Source organism: Chelon labrosus (assembly GCF_963514085.1).
Source record: "Chelon labrosus genome assembly, chromosome: 16".
Taxonomy (NCBI): Eukaryota; Metazoa; Chordata; class Actinopteri; order Mugiliformes; family Mugilidae; genus Chelon; species Chelon labrosus.
The window spans coordinates 15,390,688-15,417,842 of record NC_140349.1 but is presented as its reverse complement, the minus strand read 5'-3'; the positions used below and the strand labels follow the sequence as shown (position 1 = coordinate 15,417,842).

At 43.4% G+C, this 27,155-nt stretch overlaps 1 protein-coding gene across 2 annotated transcripts in view; it reads left to right on the top strand.

Moving 5' to 3' along the window:
- Nucleotides 1-311: 311 nt before the first annotated feature.
- cdk6 (cyclin dependent kinase 6) overlaps nucleotides 312-27,155 on the top strand; it is a 34,173-nt gene continuing 7,329 nt past the window's right edge. Inside the window, exons 1-5 of one of the 2 annotated variants that reach the window (XM_084563265.1) lie at nucleotides 312-475; nucleotides 1,344-1,688; nucleotides 5,421-5,556; nucleotides 11,311-11,478; nucleotides 25,639-25,748. In XM_084563265.1, the coding sequence (XP_084419391.1) occupies nucleotides 1,465-1,688; nucleotides 5,421-5,556; nucleotides 11,311-11,478; nucleotides 25,639-25,748 (638 nt within the window). In that variant the 5' untranslated portion in view covers nucleotides 312-475; nucleotides 1,344-1,464. Of the gene's footprint in view, nucleotides 476-1,157; nucleotides 1,689-5,420; nucleotides 5,557-11,310; nucleotides 11,479-25,638; nucleotides 25,749-27,155 lie in introns of both variants that reach the window. The other variant, XM_084563266.1, reaches the window with a different exon arrangement.

Genomic DNA, 27,155 nt, shown 5'->3' with positions numbered 1-27,155 from the left:
CATGGGCCTATCCGCGGATATATGGAAGAAAAAAGGGGAAAGAAAGAAAGGAGAAAATCCAAAGAAGAGCGTGGTTTTGGAGGGCTATATCACGCGTTTGCCTTTGTCCTATGACCCCCTCCCCGCACGCACATACACTCCCCAACCACCCCGTCCCCTCCACATCTCCCTCCACACAAACTCGCAGTGAGAGTGTGTGTGTGAGTTTTCGTTCGGCCCTCCACCTCCTCCTCCTCCTCCTCCTCCTCCCCTCCCTCTCTCTCCCTCGCTTGAGTGTGTCTCTGCCTGGGCTGGTGCAGTCTGAGGGATGGGGGGTTAGAGCCTGCACCGTCAACTACCTGTGTGGCCCCCGCATGGAGGACAGTGGACAGGGATGCGTTTGATGGAGGAGTTTTACCTTGAGACACGAACCCTCCTCTGCATTTTATCGGGGCATGCCGACGTTGCGACATTTTTATTGACAACATAAAAGCAGGTAAAAGTGGGCACACTTGTGCAGAATTTCATATCAAACACTTCATATCAAAAAATGTCTTTATGAGGCTAGAAATGTTGCTTTACGGCACAATAACATTTCAATCGGAGGCACGAGCACTTCCCTGATTTGTTAGAATTTAGGCCATTTTTTATTTAGCCCATTTGCCTCCTCGCACAATTAAATTGGAAAAAATTAGAGGAAGCAACCCAGGCAAATAAAAACATCATTAAAACTCAGCTAACGCATTGTTTTACACATTTATAACGATTTCTGTGTCGGAAAGCGACTTTTACAGTGTTTTAAATGGGCTGTTTCTGTAGGAAGTTGAAACAATGCAGCCACGTGCTCGCAAAGTTTGCGTCTCTCCAAAGAGAAACTGATAAAACAGCAGGGCAAAGTGGTCGCTTTCTGCCCTTGTTCACATAAATCATCTCGCCGTGTGAGGTTTGCGCTGTGTTTTTGTGCGTTCTTTTTTAAAAAAAAATGTCTCGCTTAGTGTCCTTTTAAAGTCAGCTCACGTGAACTTTAACAACATTGCATGCGGGAGCGAATTCCTGAGTGCGCGAGACGATTAATTAAAATGCAATGCTAGCTTCTTTTTTAAATTTTATTTTTTTTTGTCAAACACAGGTGGTGTAAATTTGTTTAATTTGAATCATTTTGTATTATTTTGTGTCAGAGGTAGGAGGACATGAGCTGCAGTGCGTAATAGAAGGAGGAGGAGTGGAAGTTGGGACGCAGCGGTGCGGTTTTGATAGTCGGAATAAAACATGATGACAGTCCTGTTATTGCCTACCTGGAGCAAAGTTTGACCAAATCTGACAAAGATGGTGTCTTCCTCCATCTGTGTCTCCCTGTCATCTAGGCATTGCACGTGCCGACTTTTTTTCTGAGACTATGCCTTTGTGAGAGAAACTCTGGCTCACCCTCGCCGGGATTCCCCGCAATATTTTCAACAAGAGACGAGGAAAAAAAAATCTGCAAAAATGGACAAAGAAACTATTGGTACTCAATATGAGCCTGTGGCCGAGATTGGAGAAGGAGCTTACGGGAAAGTGTACAAGGCGAGAGATTTGAAGAACGGGGGACGCTTTGTAGCCCTAAAAAGAGTTCGTGTCCAGACGGAGGAAGAGGGAATGCCTCTCTCCACCATCCGGGAGGTGGCGGTGCTGAGGCAGCTTGAAGCCTTCGAGCACCCCAATGTTGTCAGGTAAGTGAAGGGGGCAGAGGTGGGTAGACGGCCTGCTGTGTGTACACTGTGTATGTAAGTTTAAGGGAGAGAGAGAGAGAGCATAACAGAAACTGTAGGCTACCTATGAGACCAGACACACACTACTTCCTTTTTGGTAACTATACCAGCAGAGCTGCACTCATAGGCTACTTGTAGCCTATATGTTTTGAAGAAGTTCTATGGCCGTTTTCTGCTGACGGTACGAAAATGTGCAGGAAAGCACACTGGTTGTTGTCACTGTGAGCGTGCACATCGGCCTCGCAGTCAGACCATCTACATTTTTAGCTTCCTGTTTGGTTTGAAACCCTGCCTCTGGTCATCTTTACTGGTTGACTCCACTGATGCCATCGATGCTACGTTGATCACCTCATGCACACGTCTTTTCATGTGCCCTCCGGAAGTGGGGACTGCCAGTATACACATTTTTTCCAGACTCTAGCCATCGCTTTTTTGCAAAATCTCTAATACCATTCAGTTAGCATGCCTCTTGTATTCCATAAGGGTTTGTGCAAGTAGTTTTCACACTACATTATAAAAAAAAAAAAAAGTTGAGAAAAGCTGGTGAGAAATGATTCAGATTATATTACGTCTCTTCCATCTTTCGGAGATCTAACACTTATTGATATGCACACACATGTTATATTTCAAAATGGCCGGGTACTAGATGTCGCCACCTCCAGTGAGGGACGATTCTCACTGTGCAACGCGGGAATCCTGCACGTGACACCGGTATAAGTTGTGTATTGGAGCAAGACCAGTTCCTAAGCTAGTTACAAATTCATGAGCTGAGACTCTATGTGAGCTCATGTAGAAACGTTTCACTGTAAGCAGATGGATTTGGACATCTGCTTCTTGTGTCAAACTCTGCCACGGCCTGCACTGTGAACATCCAACTGAAGTAATGTTGACTACCACAAAATGAGACTTCAAGCTTCTTTAGAAATTAAAATGACCTCAGGTGTCATTACATGGCTCAGTTATATTCAGTAAAGGGAGTATTAAAAGTTCTTGAAGACATCAAATTGCTTGTTTTGTCTTGCTAGCAGTTATACAACCAAAAAAACTTCACTTTACTACAATAGAAGGTGACATAAACTGCAAATACTCTCATTTAAAAGGCTTCAACCATGAATAAATTGGTCAGTCTCGCTTGTTTTAATCCTCTGCAAACATCAGTCATGATTTGATCAAATAGAGCCTTAAACCAAATATTAAATATATTTTATATTCATTATTTAAATTTGGTTTTAAAAAAACAAACAATAATGGATCTCCATGGTTAAAATCTTTGGAGTAGCCGTGTTCATTGAAAGTAACCTAAATGCGACACTTGTTTGTTCTTTAGTAGCTTTTAACAATCAAGCTTCATATATTCCAGCATTTTCGTTCCGCTACAGTCTGCCCTGCACACAGATGCCATTTTTCTCTCAGTTTTGTAATGAATTGTTCAGTCAAAGGGCAATAGTCAGATACTGCGTCATACCAGCCAAGGTCTGACCTTGTACTTGTTTTATTGTGGAATATTGAGTGCTTTGGGATTGAAGGGGAAGTTCTAAATGGATGTTTTAGTAGCATGGCCAGTGCCCCTGTGCCTCCAACAATAATTCCCCAATGTATCAATGAATAATGGAGGATAATGTGTTTTTCTCTAAAAGGGACCACAGTGGGGTTTGCCTTCACAGGAAGACGGCTACGTCAGTGAACATCAGTTTTATGTGTTGATTGAATTGTGCACTCCTTTTGAAAGTGTTATATAGTTAAATATAATGCACTAACCTTTGTCACGATAAGTTATTTCAAGAGCGAAAGCCATCAATGAGAGTAACAACACTCCCTTCCAGTTTAGCCAGCTAGCATAGCCAAACGGCCCAGGCCAGAAAAAGTGCATTGTGGGCCTTCTGTGTGCAACTCCAGGCAAGCCCTGGATGTTTGTAATGAGGCCCATTATTCATTCCATATGTTCAGTGTCTGCTGAGAGCCCCCATTGTGGTCCAACAATCGAGCTGTGAGGGGCGTTTAACCCCGGCGCTTCAGGAGGAGGGCGCCTTCTATTCTGTGACATCATGCACAGTACTAATACCTCGAACGAATCGCCTCTCACTCACTTCAGCATATTCAAGTCCACTGATTACAAGGGTGTTGGCATGGACACATGGTGCCTCGTTGGATTGGAATAAAAGAGTTTCCAGCGAGATTTAGGCATTTCTTTCCATGCCTTGATTTCAAAGGGCTCATGCAGATTAGTTGGAGCTGAAATATTTTGGTGTGACACTAAGCAAATGTAACACTATAAGAATAAAATGACCCTTAAAGTGGTTGAAATGATCATAGGTGTGTCCTCTCAGGTATCCGTATCTCATCTCATTTCTTGAGTATTGACATCTCGAGGCTGAATGCTACCATTGACACCTTGGTGGCCCCCAACAAGGACTATTACTGCTTTTATTTTAACTCGGGTCCCCTTGTTGAATATGTCTACTCATTCAGTTAATTATGTTTATACCCTGAAAGGTCTGCGTTAAGTTTAGATGTAAATTTATGGATGCAGCTTAAGCCAGATTTAAGTAACCCCACAGAATTTAACATATGTCAGCTCATTCACATCCACCAGCGTTCCAATAATTATCTTATATTCAGCAATATAGTAATGCCTTAAATGGCTGTATTAGTTGAAGGTCATACATCATACAACATGTGTGTGATGGAGATCCATGATGGGGCTTATCCGTCTCCTGTGTTGTCACAATGAAAGATGCTGCACGCGGCGTCCACTAGACTCCACATAGAGTATCGAGAGTTGTCATAGAGCTGGTTGAGGAATGCCGCTTGTGGTCCCCAGCTCTTTGAAGAGGACATACTGGATAGCTTTTTTTTTTTTTCTTCACCCCAGCTTTTCATCAAAGCTTGCCTTGGCAGGTCCGCCGACATAATCTGGATTCTTGGCCTTAGTTGGTTGCCTGGTGAAACACCACCACCATGGACGCCGGTGTTTACGGCTTGATGCTCTAAAATTTAACAAAGCTTTGAATAAAAAGTAATAGATTTCTTTAGGAGTAGCTTGAAATGGTGTTCTCAACCCTGTAAGTTAAAAAAAAATACCCGACGGGGGGGAGTCCGGATTCACATTGTTGGCTGAGGACTTACGACGCCAAACGACAAAGCAGCCATGTTGATCCATAACTGAATGTAAACCTTAAGAAGTTAGAGAAGCAAGACGGTGTGTACATTGCGCCTTGTTACCTTTGCTGGTACAATAGGCAACTTTCTCATGCTGACGTGTTGACTTGTCATAGCAGGAAACACACATGCTTACATTCGAGTAAGCCAAACCAACTACTTTTAATATTACACGTTTGATTGACATTGCGGTGTATGAAATCTTTCCCTTTATTCTTTAAACTGCTCTGTCTGTATTAGCCTTTGTTATAATCGATACTTAAAATATTTGCAATATAATAACCTTATGAAATCAGAATTTACAACCTACTCTAGGCCAGAGAGTTAAGTTTATGATAAAGGAATGACCAAATGAAACGGGGAGGATTTTCAGATGCAGTGATGGTATACAGTAGGCAACATGTAAATATTTCTTGTAATGAAACCGCATGCAGGCAACGCTGGGATGTTATGCAGATGCACTCTTGGCTTGTCTGGCAGCGAGCCCCACTAAATCAATTATATTGATCTTGTCCACCTGTTCTCCCGTTCTAGGTTGTTTGATGTGTGTACAGTATCCCGGACTGACCGGGAAACCAAACTAACTCTGGTCTTTGAGCACGTGGATCAGGACTTGACTACCTACCTGGAGAAGGCCCCCGACCCCGGAGTGCCGCCCGAGACCATCAAGGTAACCATTGCTGTTGTTGTCTGGAAGTACGGCAGAGTCTTTAAGGTGACATTATGTGCTTGTCTATTAAAACATCAACGTAAAATACATAAATGATATTCTTAGACACAAATATTACTTTCAGTTTCTATTTGAAGTATAAAGAAAGCTGTTGGCTTATACTATGTGGCTTCAGCATTGGTTGAACACAGCCATGTTTCTATGGTTCCTTGGCCAGAGCCACCGTAGACAGAGAGCAGTTCCCTCCAACATCAGAGCTACCGGGGCGTTTTGAAGGGCAGCACATGTGGCAGATGGGCTCCAAATTAGAGGCTCCCGGCCTTCTCTATTTTCACTCTACCCTCCAACTTTACGCAGCATTACAGATGGAGACAGAGAACCAAGTTTCTAAATCTTCCCTTTGTGCTCAAGAACCAAGGCGACTCAATTTGATCCCTGTATTTGTAGTCGATCCTCCTCTCCGGGTCAGCTATTCTATTAAGTACAACACATTCTAAACTTATCAGTTTCTCTGTTACGTTAAATAAACCCGCCGAGTGTTTGCTTACACTTTGCCAAAAGGTCGGAAGTGGATGTGTCGCCAACTCTTTTCCTCTGTAACTGTCTCCTTTTATTTTAATATTTCCCACACAAATCCCCCTTTAGAAATCTCTTCATCGTATTTCACCCTGAGGTCCGTAGATGAACCACAAACAATATTATGAAAGTTATATCTCTATTTTTGGACAGAAGGGGCCTCATAGTTTGAAGTGTCAAATTTGAAACAGAGAAGTTCTGGTGCTACAGTAACCGTTGGTTTTCACCCAAGGGCCGGGTTCATGTGTGAAAGTTTTGTGTTGAGCCGTAGTGTTGGTGGGATGCTGTGCAAGCGTAGACGAGTCAGGTGGATCACACCTGAGGCTTTCCCAGCGCTCGTTCTGAAGTTGATACCGAGTGTGGTATTTTTCTACGGACGGGCTGGTGTGGTGGTGATTTTGCTATTCATGTTAGGCTGCTAATAATGTGCTACTGCAGCACTATTGAAGTACAAATGTACGTGGGAACTTACAGTTTTAAGTTTTGTGTGGTCACAGTTTTTACAGCTGAAGCAGTCTGTTTATACACTGCTGGCCAAAAAAAAAAGGTCACACACTCTAATATTTTTTTGGACTGCCTTTAGGTTTGTTTACAGCACGCATTCACTGTGACATTGTTTTGGTAAGCTCCTTTAATGTCACAAGTTTTATTTCCATCCGGTGTTGCATTCATTTTTAACCAAGATCTTGTATTGATGATGGGAGAGTCTGACCACTGCACAAAGCCTTCTTCAGCACATCCCAAAGATTCTCAATGGGGTTAAGGTCTGGACTCTGTGGTGGCCAATCCATGTGTGAAAATGATGTCTCATGCTCCCTGAACCACTCTTTCACAATTTGAGCCCGATGAATCCTGGCATTTTCGTCTTAGAATATGCCCGTGCCATCAGGGAAGGAAAAAAATCCATTGATGGAATAACCTGGTCATTCAGTATATTCAGGTAGTCAGCTGACCTCATTCTTTGGACACATAATGTTGCTGAACCTAGACCTGAGCAACTGCAGCAACCCCAGATCATAGCACTGCCCCCACAGGCTTGTACAATAGGCACTAGGCATGATGGGTGCATCACTTCATCTGCCTCTCTTCTTACCCTGATGCCCCCATCACTCTGGAACAGGGTAAATCTGGACTCATCAGACCACATGGCCTTCTTCCATTGCTCCAGAGTCCAATCTTTATGCTCCCTAGCAAATAGAAGCCTTTTTTCCCCCCAGTTATCCTCACTGATTAGTGGTTTTCTTAAGGCTACACAGCTGTTCAGTCCCAATCCCTTGAGTTCCCTTTGCATTGTACGTGTGGAAATGCTCTTACTTTCACTATTAAACATAGCCCTGAGTTCTACTGTTGTTTTTCTTTGATTTGGTTTCACCAAACGTTTAAGTAATCCGACCACAATTCTTCCTTGAAGACGATGGTTCCCCACTATCCTTCCAGTTTTTAATAATGCGTTGGACAGTGTTTACCCAATTTTAGTAGTTTCTGCAGTCTCCTTGATGTTTTCTCTGCTTGATGCATGAAATGATTTGACCCTTCTCAAACAGACTTTCCCACGACCACGGGTTGTGTCTTTCAACATGGTTGTTTAAGAAATGAGAAGCTACTCATTGCATCAGTTGGGGTAAATAACTTGTCAGCTGAAAGATAATCAGCCATGCAGTTATTATCCAATAGGAGGCTCATACCTATTTGCTTAGTTAAATCCAGGTGGTGACATTTTTTTTTTAGCCAGGCTTTCTAGTCTACTCTGGAGGATGCATGCACAGTTGAGGTCTTTTGCATCATAGCGGCACAAACTGGAGGGTACACGCATGTCCACATAGATTCTCTTGAACATTCACTGACAAAATTTACGTCACTTAGAAACTAATGCCCTCTGTGCAAAATTTCAACTCAAGTGAACAAACTATCACATTGGCCCAAATATACAATAGAATGACCCATGATTATTAGATGAAACCCCTCTTTTCCAGTGACCAGTTGGGAAGATCTGTTTGGAAGTTTTATTGATATAGTACATAAAATCCACATAATGTAACTTGTCTATTAGTCCCTTATCTCGCTGTAACAAACATTTAGTCTACAAACAAACCTTAACGTGCTGAAGACCTGTATATCATGTCATCCAACCATCATTGCTCTTAATGTGCAAATCTGCTTATGGACACTAGACGCCTCTCTTCAAAGGCGCCCATGGTGTTCTGCTTGATTGTACTACAACTGTATATCCATGGGAAGGAAAGCGATAAGACGCTTAAATCCTGTGTACTTCCTTAACTCTGCACACCTGGCCTCTCACTGCTTGAGGTGGGCTTGATTGTGGATTTGTCCATTTCAGAACGTTATGCACATTGTCAAACAATACACCCCATGCAGACCCTTGCAATTCTAACTTTGGAAAGGTTTGGAGGTGTCGGTTTCGGACGTTGCTCAGCAATCACACAAGCTCTTCATTTCAAGCATACTGACCCATAAAGACACCCCTCCCTGCCATTGCTTTCTCCTAACATCCTCACAGCTGGAGCCTTGAGAGGACAAAAGGACGAGGAGTGACAACACAGTATAGGCACCATCCCCTATTATTTCTAGGACAGTGGACACTGCACAGTAACCCCAAAATGACCCTCTTCCCCTATCCACTTTAGTTGCAATCGACAATACCAGATAACTCCCAATTGTGGACCCCAGTCCCGAAAGTTCCAAAACTGTGCCCATCTGATTAAATATATATACACGAGTGTCACCCTTCACTTTGTGCATTGACCTTCAAAAAAAATGTCCCCTCTGCCAAATGCCCAAAACCAAACAGAAGAGGCAAACTTTCCTTCAAAACCGATCTACCCCCAGCAACAGACACCCCACCCTCATCCAGCCTGTCCACTTCAGCTCCCCACCTCCACCACCCAGACTCAAGACCCACCACATGGTCATTGATGAAAGAGGCCCTCCTCCAGGAATCAAATGAGCTGGAAGGACATCAAGCAGCCGGGTTGCCCTAGCCGCCGTGCTCCTCAGCCGGGCCAGCGCTTGGGTCTCACCCACCCTCCTCCGCCACCATCGCCCAAGCTTCCACAACTCCATTCTGTGGGCCCAAGAAGGGGGAGGTTAATGAAGCATGGGGAGGGAATTACACTAACGCTAACCGGCAGATGTCCCATATTGTGCCCAGCTACAATAAACAATATGGCCGCCTCTGGTACATTTGCATCAGAAAAGGAGGCGCACTCAGAAAGCCATGTTTTGACTGCTTCTTGCAGTGGGCTGACTACTTTTCTTCTGGTCCTCCTGCTTTTTCACGGCCAGGTCTGTTGCCTTTTTGTGCGATTTTTGTTTTCTTCTTGCCAAGTTGTTTGTGGGGCTTTTGGTTGAAGTGCTGCCAGTTGAAGACAGTTGTGGGTTGAGCAACTTTTGAGTCTCGTTGACTCTGGAATCCACTCTTAGTGTGGTAAAACACTGTCCTTACCCTGTGGTCTTAAAATTAGTAGTAGCATTAATATTGTCACCTTTATGCATGGCCTCTTCTATTTCACTGCAGAGGATGCTTAAATTCTTTCTCAAACTCATCCCAAACTCTTAAAGTTATTACTTAATTGTGTGCGTGTGTAATTGATACAGCAGAGAAGATGGCACTTAGGCCAAGGAGGCCAAGATTGTTTGTGTGTTTGTCCAAGAGTCACACTTCTGAGATAATTAGTGTTTACTAGGAAATGCTGTTGAAAGGAAGCATGGTGAAATGGCTATTTAAAGCTTAGAGGAACTGATGGGTGGGGGGCGTGCTATTGTGTCACCGCCCCCCACCCTTCACACACACAAAATAACCAACTGCCTGCCTCTGTCCTCTGGCCCTGTCAGTCTGCTGCCCTCCACAGTAGGTCATGGCTGGATGGAGATGTAGAAAGGAAGGTCTGTTTATGCATCCTGCCTGCCCTTGGTCAGAGGGCACCCTCACACATGTGCATGCTTGTACACACACACACAAATGGAAATGGAGATATACTCCTATCACTTTTACACCAACCCAGGGGGACATACAGTTTGTTTGTGTAGCCAGACACACACTCACATCGCTCCTCATTTCCACAGTATTGTGTGGGGTGCCCTGTCTCCTCCTCCATGACCAGCGCAGCAGCCAGCCCCACGCCGTTTGCTAATGTTTTCTGCTTGAGTGTGCAGACCCCTTTGACTCACTCACCAGCTGGTCGGCCAGTGAATAGAGCTGCGGGCTCAGGTCCATGTCACTTGTGAGGTCTTGGCGAAGGGGTTTGGGGTTGTTTTTGGGGTGTGTGTAGATAGGGCTGAGTATCTGTCTTCTAGGCAGCGCTGAACATACTTGGATGCCACACACCCAGCGTCGCAGCCTATCAGCTGCCAAATATCTCTCTTTACCTATCTCCACCCCTTCACAGCAGTTGGTTTTCCAACAGATTTTTCTTTCTGTTATCAGGTCTGAAATCTGAAATTCCCTCTGACGTGACTTTAATACATCAAACTTTTCAAACCACATCCCTGCCAAAACTACCTTGCCATAATCCGCTGTAATAGGTCTTATTTGTTTACAGGTGTGGGACCTGTTTGAGTGTATTTCGGTTGGAAAAGAACAAGTCTAAGCTGGTTTTGACATAGTTCATTCCTGCCCACGCCAGTTTTACTTTTGCTAGTGTGTCGTGGATGCAGCGCCTATGGCCATTTCTGAGGTCAGCTTGTGGGCATAGAAAAAGCGCAAGCGCCAATTAACTCAAGCAGGACAGCTGCTGAGTAACAGGGATCTGTGCTTGTACAAAGCAGGGGCCTCTTTCTGCCTCTATCATTTGTGTGTGTGTGTGTGTGTGTGTTTGTGTGTGTCAGTTATCAAACATCTGCCACACTCGACAAGAAAAGACACAGGCCTCCTCTGGTTAACTCCCTCCGTACCACAGTGTCTCGGCTTTTATACAGAGATTCTCACTGCGGGGTCTTGTCATTCAGGCCTTTTGTTGCATGGTTAGTCAGAGGAATGAACAAGCATGTTTTTTTTTCGTGGGTATGAAGCCATCTGTCTTTGACATTTTGCAAGGGCAGTTAGGCCTGAGCTAAGGAAATACCACTTTATACTGACCTTAAATGTTCTCTATGATATTCTAAAACGTACAGAATCCATCACTCACTCTCTCTGCTCCTTTTGCTTTTGTTGTCTTACAGGATATGATGTACCAGCTGCTCCAGGGGCTGGACTTCCTGCATTCGCACCGCGTTGTTCACCGTGACCTGAAGCCCCAAAACATCCTGGTCACCAGCGGAGGACAGATCAAATTGGCCGACTTTGGTCTAGCCCGCATCTACAGCTTCCAGATGGCGCTCACGTCTGTGGTGAGTTATGTTGTTGTACATCTGAACTCAGCAGGTCCCATTCAGTAGTAAGAGTGAATAGCAACAGCTATTTTATACCAAAACCCAAACCAATCAAGAATTTAATTGTATTCTGTCAAAATGTCCTCTTAAGTCAACTGCCTTTTTCTACAAGCTGTAATCACTGTCAGATAACGCTCAATGACATCTTGCTTTTACACAATTAAACATCCAAGCAGTCCTAGAATGTGTACTCAGTGGGATCTTTGTAAAAAATACCTCACTCAAACTCACACCGACATTGTCATCAAGGCTTTTTGATAGACACACACACACACAGTCACACACACCGCCTTGAACCTCCCTCCCGTCCCCAGAGAGTTGGATGAAAAGCCTCTAATGTGTTGCAGCGGGCACTTACAGGGCATCAGCGGGTAGCGCAGCTGAACTGGGCCAAATGATAGGATTTCTCTGTGTAAAGTGAGAGCCAAGGGCCCCCGTGGCCTGTCTCAGGAATCCCTCAGTGGCTGTCGCAGACAGGGATGGAACAGACGAGGAAAGACAGACACCCCTCCCTTCCCGCTGTCGGTGCTTTGATGTCTAACTGTGGAGCTCTGGGGCTCTGATGACCAGATAATATAGAAAGAGAGACGCTGAAAGGAGTCTTTGGAAGAGCTTGAAATAAGGAGAGATGAGACTTAAGATCAAGGTAGGCAGCATCAGTAGCTCAATACCTTTTTTTTTATACGCCTTTATTTAAAGGTTTTGCGGATAAGTGCACTCATGTCTTTTAGCACGTTTACTAATTAACCTGTCTGGACGTCTTCGGTTTACTTGCATCGTGTCAAGACTCATTAAAGAAGAAATTTACCTCAATACATATTCTATTTGCTTCACTTTGAAACTAGTAAAGGCACAGATGTAATTAAACCAATAAAATAAAGACAGAAAAGAACTGTGTTTAAGCTAGTGCAGAACTTTTTGTCTCCCCCACCAGGCAAGTGGTTCCCCTGCATGCATCTTACATATGTGCGATGTATGCATGTGAACACGTCACTGATGGGCCACAAGATAGCACACAAGATATGGTATATTTGAACTGGCTGTGGTACAGCCCGAATGATAAGAGCTAAGCTAACCCAGCTTCGACCTAAGAGGAAAGAAAATGTGTCATTGGCCAACATTGGTTTTGCATCGACCCATGTTTGAGTGTTCAAGTTTTTTGGGTAAGAGACGTTATTTTTGCAAAACCGTAGTTAGCTTGCTAATGTGGATTTAGTAGTTTAGTGTTTACCAGCTAGCGTTGCAGCTATTACACACCTAAATAACAGAATATTGACCTGGAAACTTTTGTAATGACTTTCCATAGTATTCTTGTTGTTGCCTCTTTTCCTTGTTTAGACTCTCTGTTGTTTTAGCTACAGCTTCAGAAACTATTCTTGGATGCTTCTTGGTTCATTTTATTATTTTATTTTCTTTGCCATAAGTTAGCCATTTTCCCAGTTGCCGCAGCCTAGTCCCAGTGGCCAGTGCACCGCCACATGATAGTCACTGCAGACTCCAGATCTAAAACTCTGCCATGTTACAATAACACGGAGAGGTTGACCTGATGCCAATAGGCTAATTCGGCACTGTGAGAGCTAATTTGGCAAGTGCTCAAATGCAACAGACATTAATTTTAATGTAAAAGTCCTCCAGTGTGGCTTTAATGTTGGCCTAACGATTATCACTTGACCAACTGGAAGACAATAAACACAGTGACTGGAGTTCATGTTACGTCAAGTTGTAAAAGCTCATGGGAACTTACCTCGGGTTGACCCAATTGTGCAATGTCTGTGCATTTAAAGTAAATATAAACATCTTTTGGGAAACAATGCAAACTTTTATTCTGCTCCCAGCAACGGACACGTGTCGGTGTCACTGCACAACAAAACTTGGAACAGGCCAGATTGTGGATGCAAAAGTGGTGCTCATCCCTTCATACCATTATCTTTTTTTTTTTTTCATGCATGTCAAGTAAGCTGATTGGTTATAAACAAAACTGCCATGCAAATGTTATCACAGTGACTCCGTGAAAGCTCTCCTTGGTGAAACCCAGAGGAGTGATTTTCCACTTTACGACGCCCTTGACCACATAAAATCTAGCAGCAGCAGAAATCCTGATATCTTATTTCACTCAAGCAGAAGCCAAGTTATTATTAGAAACTTTATTTATTACACAAATCAAAAAAAAAAGAAAAATGTAGCTTCAGTGCAGATTTTTAGATCTCTAGTTAGTTATAAAGCTTTCATCGCATTAGATCAGTACCTTACTACTGTTGCTCACTCGGCCTGAAAAATAAAAAAAAGTTTAAAACATTTTCTCATTTTAGATTTATTATATGAATATATTATATTATTATATTACACTGAAGATGTGAAATGAAAACTACTCTTGAGGATCTCAGCAGCCCACGCCAGACAACACATCACAGATTAAAGCGAAATGTTGGCGAAGGAGAATATGCGATGAATTGGAACGTTAATTGGAATTTATTTTGATTAAGTTCGCTTTTGAATCGTAATGATGGCGTTGTTGATGAACTGATGAATTGTGGCAGCGATTTAAGTGCAACTTTTATTATTAAGACAGGAGTTATGAGAAACTACTGATGAATGCTTAGCCAGGCTGTGACTTGAATTAAAAAAAATAATAATAATAAACTTGTTTCTGTTTGACTAATGACTGTAGTTCAGATGTAAACTGAAGTTTCTCAGTATTGTTCTTGAGGGTAATTTTTTATGATTGAGATAAGTATTTTCTCAGTTAATATCTGTAATTTGTCATACTGATTGATGATAATTCGCAGCTAAGTGGATGACATGCCTAACCATAGCATTTACATAGTGTTACACAATATTTGTGTATGTGTGGTTTCATTGGAGGATTCATCTCTGAGTAGATGTTATATTCGTTATGACTAGATGGGGACTCTTTTAGTCGAGGGTGGAACGCTTACCCGGGAATTCACCTCTCAAGTCCCTGAAACTCTCACAGTGGAACTTAACATGTGAGTCTCCCTGCACACACTCTCACACACTCATTTCCTTCCTCGGTTATACAGATTGGGCCACAAAAATGAGATGGAGGTAGTGTGTGTGTGTGTGTTTGTGTGCGTGTGAGTGCGCGCGTGTGAGTGCGCGCGTCTATGTGCGTGCATGCACCGGAGCGCTGCAACGTGAGCACGGGATCTTCGGTTCCAGATGAATGTCCCTGTGTCTGGAATCCCCCTATCAGTCCAACACACACACGCGCGCACGCACATACACACACACACCGTCTCCATTCATCCATTCATTGTTTCCTCTTGCTAATAAAAGCACGTAATCTACACAGTATGCTGCACACATATACACAAATACACACACTGTTTAAGAGGATCTTCCCCTTTGCCCAACAGACCAGCAGTTACTTATTTAGTCACCTAATGCCACCGTTACTGGCAGACAGATGGGCTTTGGAGAACTGCTGTTGCCTAAGCGAACGAGACAACTCTTTCTCACTTTCAAAGTGATTCATTTAGCACTTCTAGAATGACAAGATGGCTGAATTGAGCATTTGCATAAAACTGTCAAAGAGTCCCTCACTCCTCTTTTTTTCCAGCGTTGCTAACTGAAAATGGCACTCTTGTACTTTCTGCTGATGATTTACCAGCATTGCTTGAACTTCTCTTTTTGTGATGATTTTGCTTTCTCAGCTAGCAACACGCAGGGTTGTTAATATGTCATTGACAAAAACCATGGTCCGTGCGCATGTGTGTATAAAAATGTGGCATGGATTGCGGGTGCATGCATGGCTGCGTCTGACTGATGGCCCCATCGGCATCACCCGCCGATCATGTCGCATAATTTCACCCTCCTTGGAGGCGAGAGAGAGAGGGAGAGGAAAAGAGAGGGAGGGAGACCACCCATTGGGATGGTACAGGGGTCCAGATTAGACTGCCCCTGGCAGTCCCTGGGGGACCGTTGCTTTGTTGATGGTTTTTTAATGACCCCGGTCTGGCTACAGGCTCATTGTACTGCCATGAGTGACAGGCAGATGGGGAAAAGCTGATGGATTAATCTGAAATACCAGGAAAGAGAGGAGAGATTTTTCAGTTTCTGTTTCAGTGACATCTCATTTCTGCCAAATGACTCAAGGGAAATTTATTTATTTTTATGTTGCTTGAATTTAGAATAAATACTACAACCTTTTAATACTGGATGCAACCCAAAGAGGCTGCAGTACCACGGAAGTAACCTAATACAGTGTGAAAACTTAACCAACCAACATCCAGGTCCTGGTATTTGGACACATTTGAACAAATAGCTGAATAACCAACAAACTACCCATATATCCTAAAACTTCTGGACAAATTACTTAATTTGTCCGTCCTAAATTTAGCAAAGTGAGTAGATCCATACCATGCAGTGAAAATGATGCATAAGACTGATGAATGTTTAGTCCAAGCTGCCTTTAAATTTGTAAGTTCAGATCTAAAGTTCAACAACAACACCAGAGACGACAGTCTGCACTTCTTGTACCTTCACTCCTCTGTGTTGCTTCATATATAGGTTAGCCAATCCTTGTAGACAGTCTAAGTAAGTGATCAATGCTGCCCTGCTAATCGACAGAGTAGATCTGTGTTCCTCTGTAAACGGTTTTGAAAAGGATTCCAGCTTCATTTAGGAGGACTCACAACTGTGAGCTCATAGGTAAATGTATCCCCTCATCTAGAGCTGAGGTGTTTGGTGTTTTTTTTTTTTTTGTGGGGGGGGCTTCTTTGTATTGGTGACCGTTGTAATACAAAGCTGAGTGGATGGTCCCATGAAACACATTAGTTTACACTCTCATGCATGTCATGCGCATGTCGTTGCCCGTCAAATTGGATTTGGAATGCCAACAGACTTTTATGTTGCCGGTTGATGTCAGACTCTTGTGTTTTTCTGGTTTGAAATGAAAATACACTGAGGGGTTGCCCTAATTTACAAGGGATGACAGGATAAGCTTATTAGTGGCAAAAATGTTTTTTTTCTTCCTTTTTTCTGAGCTTATCTCAAGTCTGTTATTGGGTGACACAATAGCTAAGGGGGAGTTGTACCACTCTTCAAACCAGATCCTTTGAAGTCCTGACTAAGTCCTGACTAAGAAGACCTGTTTGCTCATAACTGCATTTGCCATTGTTGATGTTATTAGCATTAGCTGAATAGTATCTTCCGTCTGTACTGTTACCGTCATTGTTTCTTGTAAACTCTGTCGTTGGCAACACACAGAGGAGTGAAAGCATTACCTGATCAAAGGTATTTTCCCAACTCTCCACTCTAGTTCCCTCTGCTCATAGCCCTCCCACTGCTCTTACCAGAATAAGACACCCATATCTCAGACGACATTAAACAAATTGAAACCAGATTTCCTGCCCGCGCTCAAACAGCAGACAGGCTTTTACAATATAAGACTTTCAAGAACAGTCTGACTATTCAGACTAGATTTGCATTTTCACAATGAAAATATCCCCCCTCCTTTCATTGCGCCCTTGTTTCACTATGAATATCGGTTAGAATCTGTTGGTGTAGGTCAGGGGAAAGTGTGGAGGAATTGTGTTCTCAGCTGTGGCGTGCTATGATAACCGGCTACGATAGCGACGATCATGCAAATGAGCTACCTTAACTTTGGCAAACCTTGATGTTTCTCTCTGTTATTTTCAAAGTAAGCTTTCTTTAACACTCAAAAAAATAATAATAATAAATTAAGAGAAACATTTTAAAACTTTAAACTACCCACGAGCATCAGCAGAGCGCTTGCGTTGGTAGTGCAACGGAGACCGTGGAATACCGAAGCTACTCAGTGATGACCATGGATGAACTGGACGGTCATGTCTGTGAATTTGCTCTTTTGCCAGACAATGTGTTTCTACTCTGGACAGACAGAAAGGCAGGCAGGCAGGCAGGCAGGCAGGCAGCAGAGAGAGGGAGAGGGAGAGGGAGGGAGGGAGGGAGGAGAAACCCTTGCACTGCACGCAGGAGAGCACGTGCAGCGCACTCTGGGAATGTTTAGATATCTCCTCAAACGGCTCCACATGGGAAAAAAAGGAAAAGTCATCCTCTGTGCTTTGACTGCAGCCGGCTGGAGCAAAGGGGCTGGCCCCGGTTTGACATAAGCAAACACAGTTCACACACATGCATGACCAAGGGTATGCTACATACACAGCAAGCACAGACGATCATATAGTTTTGAATGTTGCACACACCGCCAGTCCACATGTGGACCCCCTGTTAATGTATCCAGCAGATACGCTCCTTTCACACACTCCTTTGCTGCTCACTCCACTGTATTAATTGCCGTCTTGGCAATGCTCCAGGTGGGGAAAGGGGGTACTGATCGGTGCGTGCGTATGCATTGCATGTGCACGCACGGTCACCTGGATATTAAAGCCTCGTCTGTACCAGCAACAGCCAGTGGAATAGGAGGAAAAAAAAGAGAAAAAAAAAAAATTACAGCATATATCAGGAATTTTCCAGCTAATGATGTGCGGATGTGGTAGCACTGGGGAGAGAGAGCCACTGACTGTGCTGTCTTTGTTTCGTTCGCCGAGGGCCCCGTGCTGCATTCCTGTACGCTGTGCATACTTTGGCAACAGTTGCAGTGCCCCCTTTTTTTTTCCTGTTTTACTGTATACAGTTTGTGTGTGCTGCTCTTGCACTTTTCTTTCTAGCTCTGTAGTTCTGAGCTCTCTTCTTTCCCACAGCCTCCGTCTCAATCTACCTTTACCCCCTCATCTCCCTCTTAAATCTTCTCTCCTTTCTTATTTCCTTTCTTGGCGCCGGGCAGCGCTATTGTTGGGACTGTAAATGGTCCTTTTTGCAGAACAAGAGACAGAAAGAGGGAAAGTAAGGGAGGAGTGAAATAATGGTGTTTACAACATGGCTGACTGCTGGAGCTTCGAATGGGGCCTCTCCGGAGACACAACATCACAGCCTCCGCTCCACTGTACTCTGAGTGCATAGTTTTATGCTTATTATTAGGACATCCGCTCTGCTTCTCCCTTATGTGGCCTTCCTATATACTCTGGAGCCTCCATCCATTTCCCTCTGAGATTCACTTGGGAAGGCTTTAATTTGGGGTGGATTGCATTCAGGAATGTAATCAAATTCATACTTAAGACTCGAAGCCAATTACGAGGGAGAATTAACTGCAATGCACTATATTCAGCTTCGTTTGGTCATTCCTGCAGGTTCAATTGTCCGATCATGCTCCTTTCAATTACAGCACTTAATTTAGCCTGCAGTGCATTTAAAGCACTTGTCTATGAGTGTGCATGTGTGCGTAGAGGGCATGTTGTGTGTGTGTGTGTGTGTGTGTGTGTGTGTGTGTGTGTGTGTGTGTGCAGTGGCGCTCTTTCATCCTGGGCTTCCTCAGTGAGAGGGAATGTAAACATGGGCCCCCAGCCAAGCTCCATCAACCCCAGTGCCTCTGGTGCTGCAGCAGCCTTAAGTCCCGGGCCTCAGTTGTCCTCATGGCATCGGGTCACTATGATGGTCCCTCTCGGAGGATCACAGAGACAGAAAAATGTCACCGGAGTTGAGGAGAATGGGATGAGTAATGATGTGGGGATCATGTAACAGCCAAGTTGAGCGCTCATGGAAGAGTTTTTTTTTTTTTTTTTACCACTAGTGTAGATTTTTCTAATATTTTTTGACGAACAGTTTAGTGCTATCGTTCTTAAAGAGCTGCTTCCGCACAGCCATTTTCTCAGGGTCTGATATTAACCACTCGCTTGACGTCATTCTACAACTTTGGGTTAATGTTTTGAAGTCATTCTGTGGTAGATTTGCCTCTTTTTTTTTTTTTATAGCTATTGTCTCTGCCTCTACTGAGCTTCAGTTGGCTGACAGTCACCCTGGATGTCTTTAAATAAACTTGGGACCAAATGTTTCTCTCAATGACAACAGCCTGTGCATTCTTAGAGTTGTGTGATTGTTGATAATAGTAACTACCTGGAGAAATGAAGTTGTCAAAGCTTGCTTTTTATTAGGCGAATACATTATCTAATTACTGATAAGAATAATGACCGATTCTGGAAAATATAACCAAAACACCAAATGCATGCTGCACATAACTTGCATACATTTGCAGATAATCACACCAACGCACAGAAGCACATGGCGCTGCAGCTCATTCATCCTGCCGAAAGCAGGTGCTCTCTAAGTCACGTGCAAGTGCTCGCACATAATACAAACCAAACGCCCCCACACTCGCATTCATGCGCCCTATTGTCATGCTGGTCCGCTGTACATGCACAGTGCACTGGTAACACGGGTCCGGATGTTGCAAGGCGGACGGGCTTGGAGGTCTGGCCTCGGAGGTCTGGAGGTCCTCTGGGGCAGGAGAAGCCATTTCCTCCCTGATGGGGAGAGGGAAGGAGGGAGCAGGCAGCGAGGGCTGAGGAGGATGGTGGTGGTGGTGAGGGGGAGGATGCTCTCAGCAGAAAGGAATTCACAGAATGTTGTCCTTTAATCTGGAGTCAGCCTCACATACTCTCTATGTCTCTCAGTCTAACTCCCTCTCTTCTTTTTTTTTTTTTTTCTCATTTTGCTTTATCTGACCTCCTCTGGGTTTTCTGTTACCATTCCCTTTGGCATGTTCCCATGCCAAAGGGAAGAAGGGTGTCAGATAGACGCAGAGACAGATTGAAAATGCAGAGCAGTTGACTGATGAGCGACTGTGCACAGTTTAGGTCTGACTGTCCAGTGGACTGCATGCATGGGTCTGAATCTCTATTTTCATGCAGCCTGTGCAGAGGAGGGCAAGCAGGAGAGGGTAATGAAGGGATATGTGAAGCAGAACAGAGAATGAGAAGGGTGAGAAACGGAGACTGGAAGAAGGAATGCAAACGTGGTCGGAAGAAGAGGAGGGGAAAGGACACACAAAAAAAGGAACATTACAATCGGGGAATGTCCTTTTACAACAGACATGTGTTATAATCATCTCTGTGAAAATGGTTATTAAGTGGTGTGTTTGGGCCTCGAGTCAGATAATAGGTTTGAGATATTTAGTATAACATTCTGCAGTACTTTATGGAGAGTGTGAAACTATGTGTGTGTGATCAAAATCCATTCATGGATATTATAGGCTCTCCAAGTGCTGGCTTTACTGCAGTTCAGACATGTGTGTTTTACGGACTTAGGGGCTTACAGAAACAGTCAGAGAAAGAGAAGCGTTTTATAGAGAAGGAGCAAGAGGTTGCAGGAAGGAGGGAGGACTGCTGGTTGGAAAGCAGAGCTGATTGTAGACTGTTTGGAAATGAAAATCCAACCCACCCTAAGGCTGTGAATCTGATGTTTGGGTTAAGCCATGTGAGGGGTAGCCATTTACACGATCCGGGGCTGGAATTCGCAAGTAAATTGTGTATTCATCGCAATATGGCCATCACCACCCCGAAATGCAGTGATGGCTGAATTTGCACAGAATCCAGTAACTTGCCTCCGTGTTATGCAGAGGTGCAGGCCGTGTAAATACAATTAAAAGTTGCCCTATTAGATGGAGCCTTCGGTAAGTGGGCCATGCGGATTGTCATTTAGAGGCACGGTTAGGTAACACGATTCGGAGAGAAGAGCAAGGAAAATGTAGGCATCCTTCAATATTGCTACTCAATCACATATTGTCATTGCACTACTAACATCACAGATTTCCTCATATTGTGCACGTTTTCTTATAAAATGATCTTCAACAGGAACAAATGGATGCCGGCTTGAGTTTTGCAGACAAAGTAGTCAAGTTGGAAAAAGGAAAAGAAAAAAAAGAAAAATACAGAATAACAGCAGGCCTATTCTTCAATGCAGATAGATAATGAAAGGGCACCTTACCATATACACAGCTACAAGCTGGCATGCAAGTATTCAGGGTGTAATTTCAGATTGAAATAAACCTTAATGCAGCTTTCTTCCGGTGTGTGTGTGAGTGTGTGTAAGCGAGTGCATGCATGTGTTATATGTATATGCTTTAATCTGCAGTTGTGGCCAGGTTTTCGAATAACTACACTGCACCGAGGCGGATATACCACGAGCTCTAGGTCTGTGGTTCTTCCTAGAAGGCTTAATGTGTGTGTTCATATGAGCCTTCAGTTTGCAAGGCGACAAATCCATGCAGTTGACTGAAGTTGCTTGCATTTTGCCTTGCAGCTGCAAGAGTCAAGGGTCATAAGGGTCGTATGTCAAGTATGCATCCATTCACATTTTAAAATGACAACATGCATTTGAATGTGGCAATGCCATGTCTTGTTATGGGGCAGTGGAAATGTCACATACTCGAACTAGATGTTAAACTGAACACGTGCACTATAACAAAAACCTTTTAAAGAATAAATCATACAGAGCTAAAGAAATGCACTCTTGGGTTTCTTCTCCACGTGTAACCTGATGATATGTGCAACATCCATTCATGATTTTCTTTGAGGTTTCACTGTTCTAAAATTCTTCAATGACCTTAACAGTTGGTCTGTTCTTTCTCAGTACACATCTGGTCACATGGCTCAACCAACGCATCTCAGCCAACTAGCCTCAACTTCCGCACCATTTCCACTGAAGCAGGAAGCAGAGACGAGAAAGTATCACACATCTGCAAAATGCAGCCCCCGGCTCTATTAATAGTGTCATTCAGTTAAGACGATCAAATGTGACCTAGCTTTTTTTATTCCTCTTATATACTGCTTGGCCAAAAAAAAAAAGTCGTCACCTGGATTTAACTAACCAAACGGGTACAAGCCTCCTATTGGATAATTACTGCATGGCTGATTATCTTTCAGCTGGCAACAAGTTATTTAACCTCAACTGATGCAATGAGTAGCTTCTCATTTCTTAAACAACCATGTTGAAAGACACATCCTGTGGTCGTGAAAAAGATGTTAATGTGTTTGTGAAGGGTTAAGTCATTGACATGCATCAAACAGAGAAAACATCTAAGGATATTGTAGAAACTACTAAAACTGGGTTAAGAACTGTCCAACGCATTAAACACTGGAAGGATAGTGGGGAACCATTGTCTTCGAGGAAGACATGTAGTCGGAAAAGAATCCTGATTGATCATGATCGGCGATTACTTAAACGTTTGGTGAAATCAATGGAAGAAAAACAACAGTAGAACTCAGGACTATGTTTGTTCATGACTGAACAGCTGTGTAGCCTTAAGAAAACCACTAATCAGTGAGGTTAACTGGGAAAAAAAAGGCTTCTATTTGCTAGGGAGCATAAAGATTGGACTCTGGAGCAATGGAAGAAGGTCATGTGGTCTGATGAGTCCAGATTTACCCTGTTCCAGAGTGATGGGGGCATCAGGGTAAGAAGAGAGGCAGATGAAGTGATGCACCCATCATGCCTAGTGCCTACTGTACAAGCCTGTGGAGGCAGTGCTATGATCTGGGGTTGCTGCAGTTGCTCAGGTCTAGGTTCAGCAACATTATGTGTCCAAAGAATGAGGTCAGCTGACTACCTGAATATGCTGAATGACCAGGTTATTCCATCAATGGATTTTTTTCTTCTCTGATGGCACGGGCATATTCCAAGATGACAGGATTCATGGGGCTCAAAGTGGTTCAGGGAGCATGAGACATCATTTTCACACATGGATTGGCCACCACAGAGTCCAGACCTTAACCCCACTGAGAATCTTTGGGATGTGCTTGTAAGGTTTTGTGCAGTGGTCAGATTCTTCCATCATCCATACAAGATCTTGGTGAAAAATGAATGAAACACTGGATGGAAATAAATCTGGTGACATTAAAGGAGCTCATCGAAACAGTGCCACAGTGAATGCGTGCTGTAATCAAACCGGCGGTCCAATGAAATATTAGAGTGGGTGACCTTTTGTTTTGGTGGTGACTTTTTGTTTGGCCAAGCAGTGTATATTTCTGTCGATGGCCTCACTTTTCAGCTTGAGGTAATGTTTGATCAGTTCACCTCAGAAATTCGAGACTTCCTCTTGTACTGCCATCATGTATAAAACATCCCTTTGGCCTGGAATTCCAGGCAGGAAACTTTGAGGACGATGGTAATGAAAAATTACTAATAATAATTTAACCATTGCAATATTGCAGGAAGTAGTTGGATTATAATAGACCAGATAGTTTTTTGTCACTAGTAGATTTTATATTACCATTAATATTACAAGTAGATAAGAAAAACTAGTAATTCTCTTACATTGAAATTATCAGGAACATTTAGTTGCAAACTAGCCTTTTTGTCGCTAGTGAAACTTCACCAGTAATGACCACACCAAATGTTGTTATGGGCATTCATGATGACAGTGCTGACGTCTGTTTATTGTTGCAGTAAACAGAAAATACAGCTAAAGAAGTCAGAATCTTGTTAGTTTTGTACATACTTGGTTTTTCACTGTGTTTTCATACACCACCACCTTGAGACTGTTTTGACCAAGTTCACATTTGTACAAAACTTTATAGTAGTTTTGGAGGTACTTTAGTCTGCGAAAAAAAAGTGGTCGACCGACATTTGGTCATAAAGCAGTCTCACGGTGGTGAGATTCAAGATTCATTATCTAGAGAACGTTGCTGCAAGGTTTTATGCAATCAACAATTTTTTTAGATATTTGGTCTTGATAGTTGTTACCAGTATCTAATAGGTGGTTTAGACTTGTGTGTGAAATTGATGCAAAAGCTACGGCGACAGCGCAGACCCTAGCACCGTAACTGACGTGCACCTCCCCAGAAATGAATGTAACTACAGAGCTGTGATTGGTCCGCTTGGTAGTAGCGTGTTTCCGCTTTAGTATTTATCTGGCTGCTTCTCCATCTCTGCAATTTTCAAATTGATTGTTTAGGATCAATAAAGATGGAACACATTGAGGAAAGGTTAACTGAGGACGTTCAGAGATATAAACATTTGTATGACTCAGACGAAAGTTTCAGTCACCATTGTTGAAAGTGAAGCAGGAAGTGGAAACAAAAATGAACCCGACTGGCAAAAAAGACACAGTGGCGACTAGCGTTTGGCTCGCGTTTTTACAGAGCAAGTCGGACTGACAAGCGCACACGTATAAGTGGGTCGCATCGGCACTGGCTATGTGCGTAAGTTCTGCCCTGAAAGAGCCTTTAGAGTTCATTAAATTCACTCTATCACTGTGCACAATACTGAAACAAAACCCTCTCTCCAAACCATAAAGATTCTTGACTGCTGACTCATACATAAGGATCATTAAGCGCACATTACCTGTTAGAGCATATTTAAGCATGTGGACAACATCTAAAAAATGGGGGCATTGTTTCTTCGTACACATGTTGAGGGTCCCAACTAGCAAAGCCAAGAAAGAAATGTAGGTGATGCTGCACACTTTTGCTTACAAACATTCGCCTCAGACTCTTAAGATCCAGATAAGCACTCAGCAGTGCCTGGAGGAGGAACTTCAGCCAAGAGCTGTTGGAAAAATTTGGAGTTTAGGAAAGCACCTGGAACCAGTCCACTCTCTTACTAGGGGTCACTGAGTTTTGTCTGGAGGCTTTCCCTACTGTAGCTGTTAACAATGCTGCTGCTTTCCTGCAGGCTACGACTACACACACACACACACACACTTTCTCAGAAGTCCCAATAGAGTTACAGGGACAAATTTGGAAACTGGTGCTTGGTGTGAAGTGGCACAAAATGGCTGCCGCCCTACCTCAGGTGGGTGCAAGATTGTTTGATGAAAGACAGGAAGTGCTTTTTGTCTGTTTTGGCAGGAAGGAGGAGCAGGGTGGGGTGGTTGCTATCAGTCACCCCGTTATCATTTCACATGCACATGTCATCTGTCAACCTTAATGCAGTTAAATGTGTTGTGCGGTATTGTAATGGGTAGCACTCTGCACGAGTATGCATATATACTGTAAATGTACAGTATTGCACGTCCGTGGTGGATTGCTGTGGAAAGACTGTGTGATGTGGGTACACCAAAGCAGGGAGACGCGTCCTGCCAGATATGATTTCATGTCTTACGTAAGCCCAAGATGGGGGCAGAGAAGCATTAACCCTATGTGTGAGAGTGAGTGTACATGACCCTCCTTCCCCCCCAGATTGGTCACATTTACCAAGAGCTGCTGGCAAGTGATTTTTGTCCTGCATCTTTTAACAATAATGTATTAATGTTTTTTTATTTCTGCTGTCCTGTGTGTGTTGCAGGTGGTGACGCTCTGGTACAGAGCCCCAGAAGTGCTGCTTCAGTCCAGCTACGCTACACCAGTGGACCTGTGGAGTGTCGGCTGCATCTTCGCCGAGATGTTCAGGAGAAGGTGAGAGCGGCACCGAACTAAAGACTGGCTTCATACCTCAAAACTCAGAAGTCCAATGTCTCGCATTTCCTCAATCTTATCAAACCGGCCACTGCCTAAAAAAAATCTCACATCAGCATCTCCAGCTTCCCCTATCTAAAAAAAGGCACAGCTGATTTAGCCTGATATTCAGACTAAAATATCTTTACCATGACAGCTCAATGGGCTGCTTGAACTTGTGATCCAAGGGATGTACAGTAATGGCCGTTTTAAGAAGCGTGAAGGGACTTTCTGGTTCTTGAATACAGGATATAACATCATCTGCCAAAAGCAACAATATTTTCTTTTGTGCACATTCCCCTCAGGATGGCAGAGAAAGCGGGGGAGATAATATTGGTCTTAACGCTAGCTTTTGAGTTTGAATACACTTGATACACAAAAGTCCTGCAGACGCAGTCAAATATTTATCTACAAGAGGCACAGTGCTAATCTTTTGTGCTTGTATCATCTCTGCGTCATTGGTTGATTCAGTCCAGTATTGTTGTAAACCGTCATTGGTTTAATCTTCACTAAATTATGTTTATAAAGGTTTAATTTGGCAGCTGTTTAGTTGAGCATGTACGTCGTTGAAGAGGACGGTTTTCACACCACTTTTACGCCACTGTAGCGCATTACAAATCCAAAATATAATCAAAACGCTCAATATGCTAACCCTGCTTGGACACTGCCTGCACCAGCTTAAAATGGCAGCACAAGTTCTAAAAAATATATTTTAAACGTCCCATACTGCATAGTGATTAATGGATTCTCTGAGTAGAATCAAAAGTAGGTTATGGTATGACCTCGGTCAGGTAAGCCGTACCAGATTGCTGGTAGAAGTGTCATATTTCATGCTATGCTCTTTCTTGCTGTTTCCGCTGTACTTGGCAACCGTTCGAAGGCTGTTCTTCCGGCGCCACGTGAGCCAAAGTTGAAATAGGTATCTCTACCATGAAGCTCCATCAACCTATCGCCTTGATAGCCACCTGCACGTTGAGCCCACACATTCATGATAAGTCTCGTCTTGGTGAACCAGATCTTCCTCTCTCTTTGAGCAGCCATTTACAACGCTTTTGAATAATCTTAGTGACACATTCAGGTCAGGTGAGATCAGGTCAGCATTATTTCTCCTCAATCTAAAGGACTGATCTCCTCAAACTGTTTTTGGATGACCCGGTTTTCCACCTTGACCACATTTGCTGTTTCAAGTATCCCCTCACGACACTCTGAGCATCTTCCTTAAATGCTTGTTATTCATCTTATATTTCCGCAGACATTAAAGAGACTTTCTCCCAACTGAGTCAGGTGCTCTTACAACGTCCTGGCAGCCATTGTCCTCAAAGGTTTTGCCTTTCTGGCCCCCTGTCATGTCATTAAACAGTGCTGTTA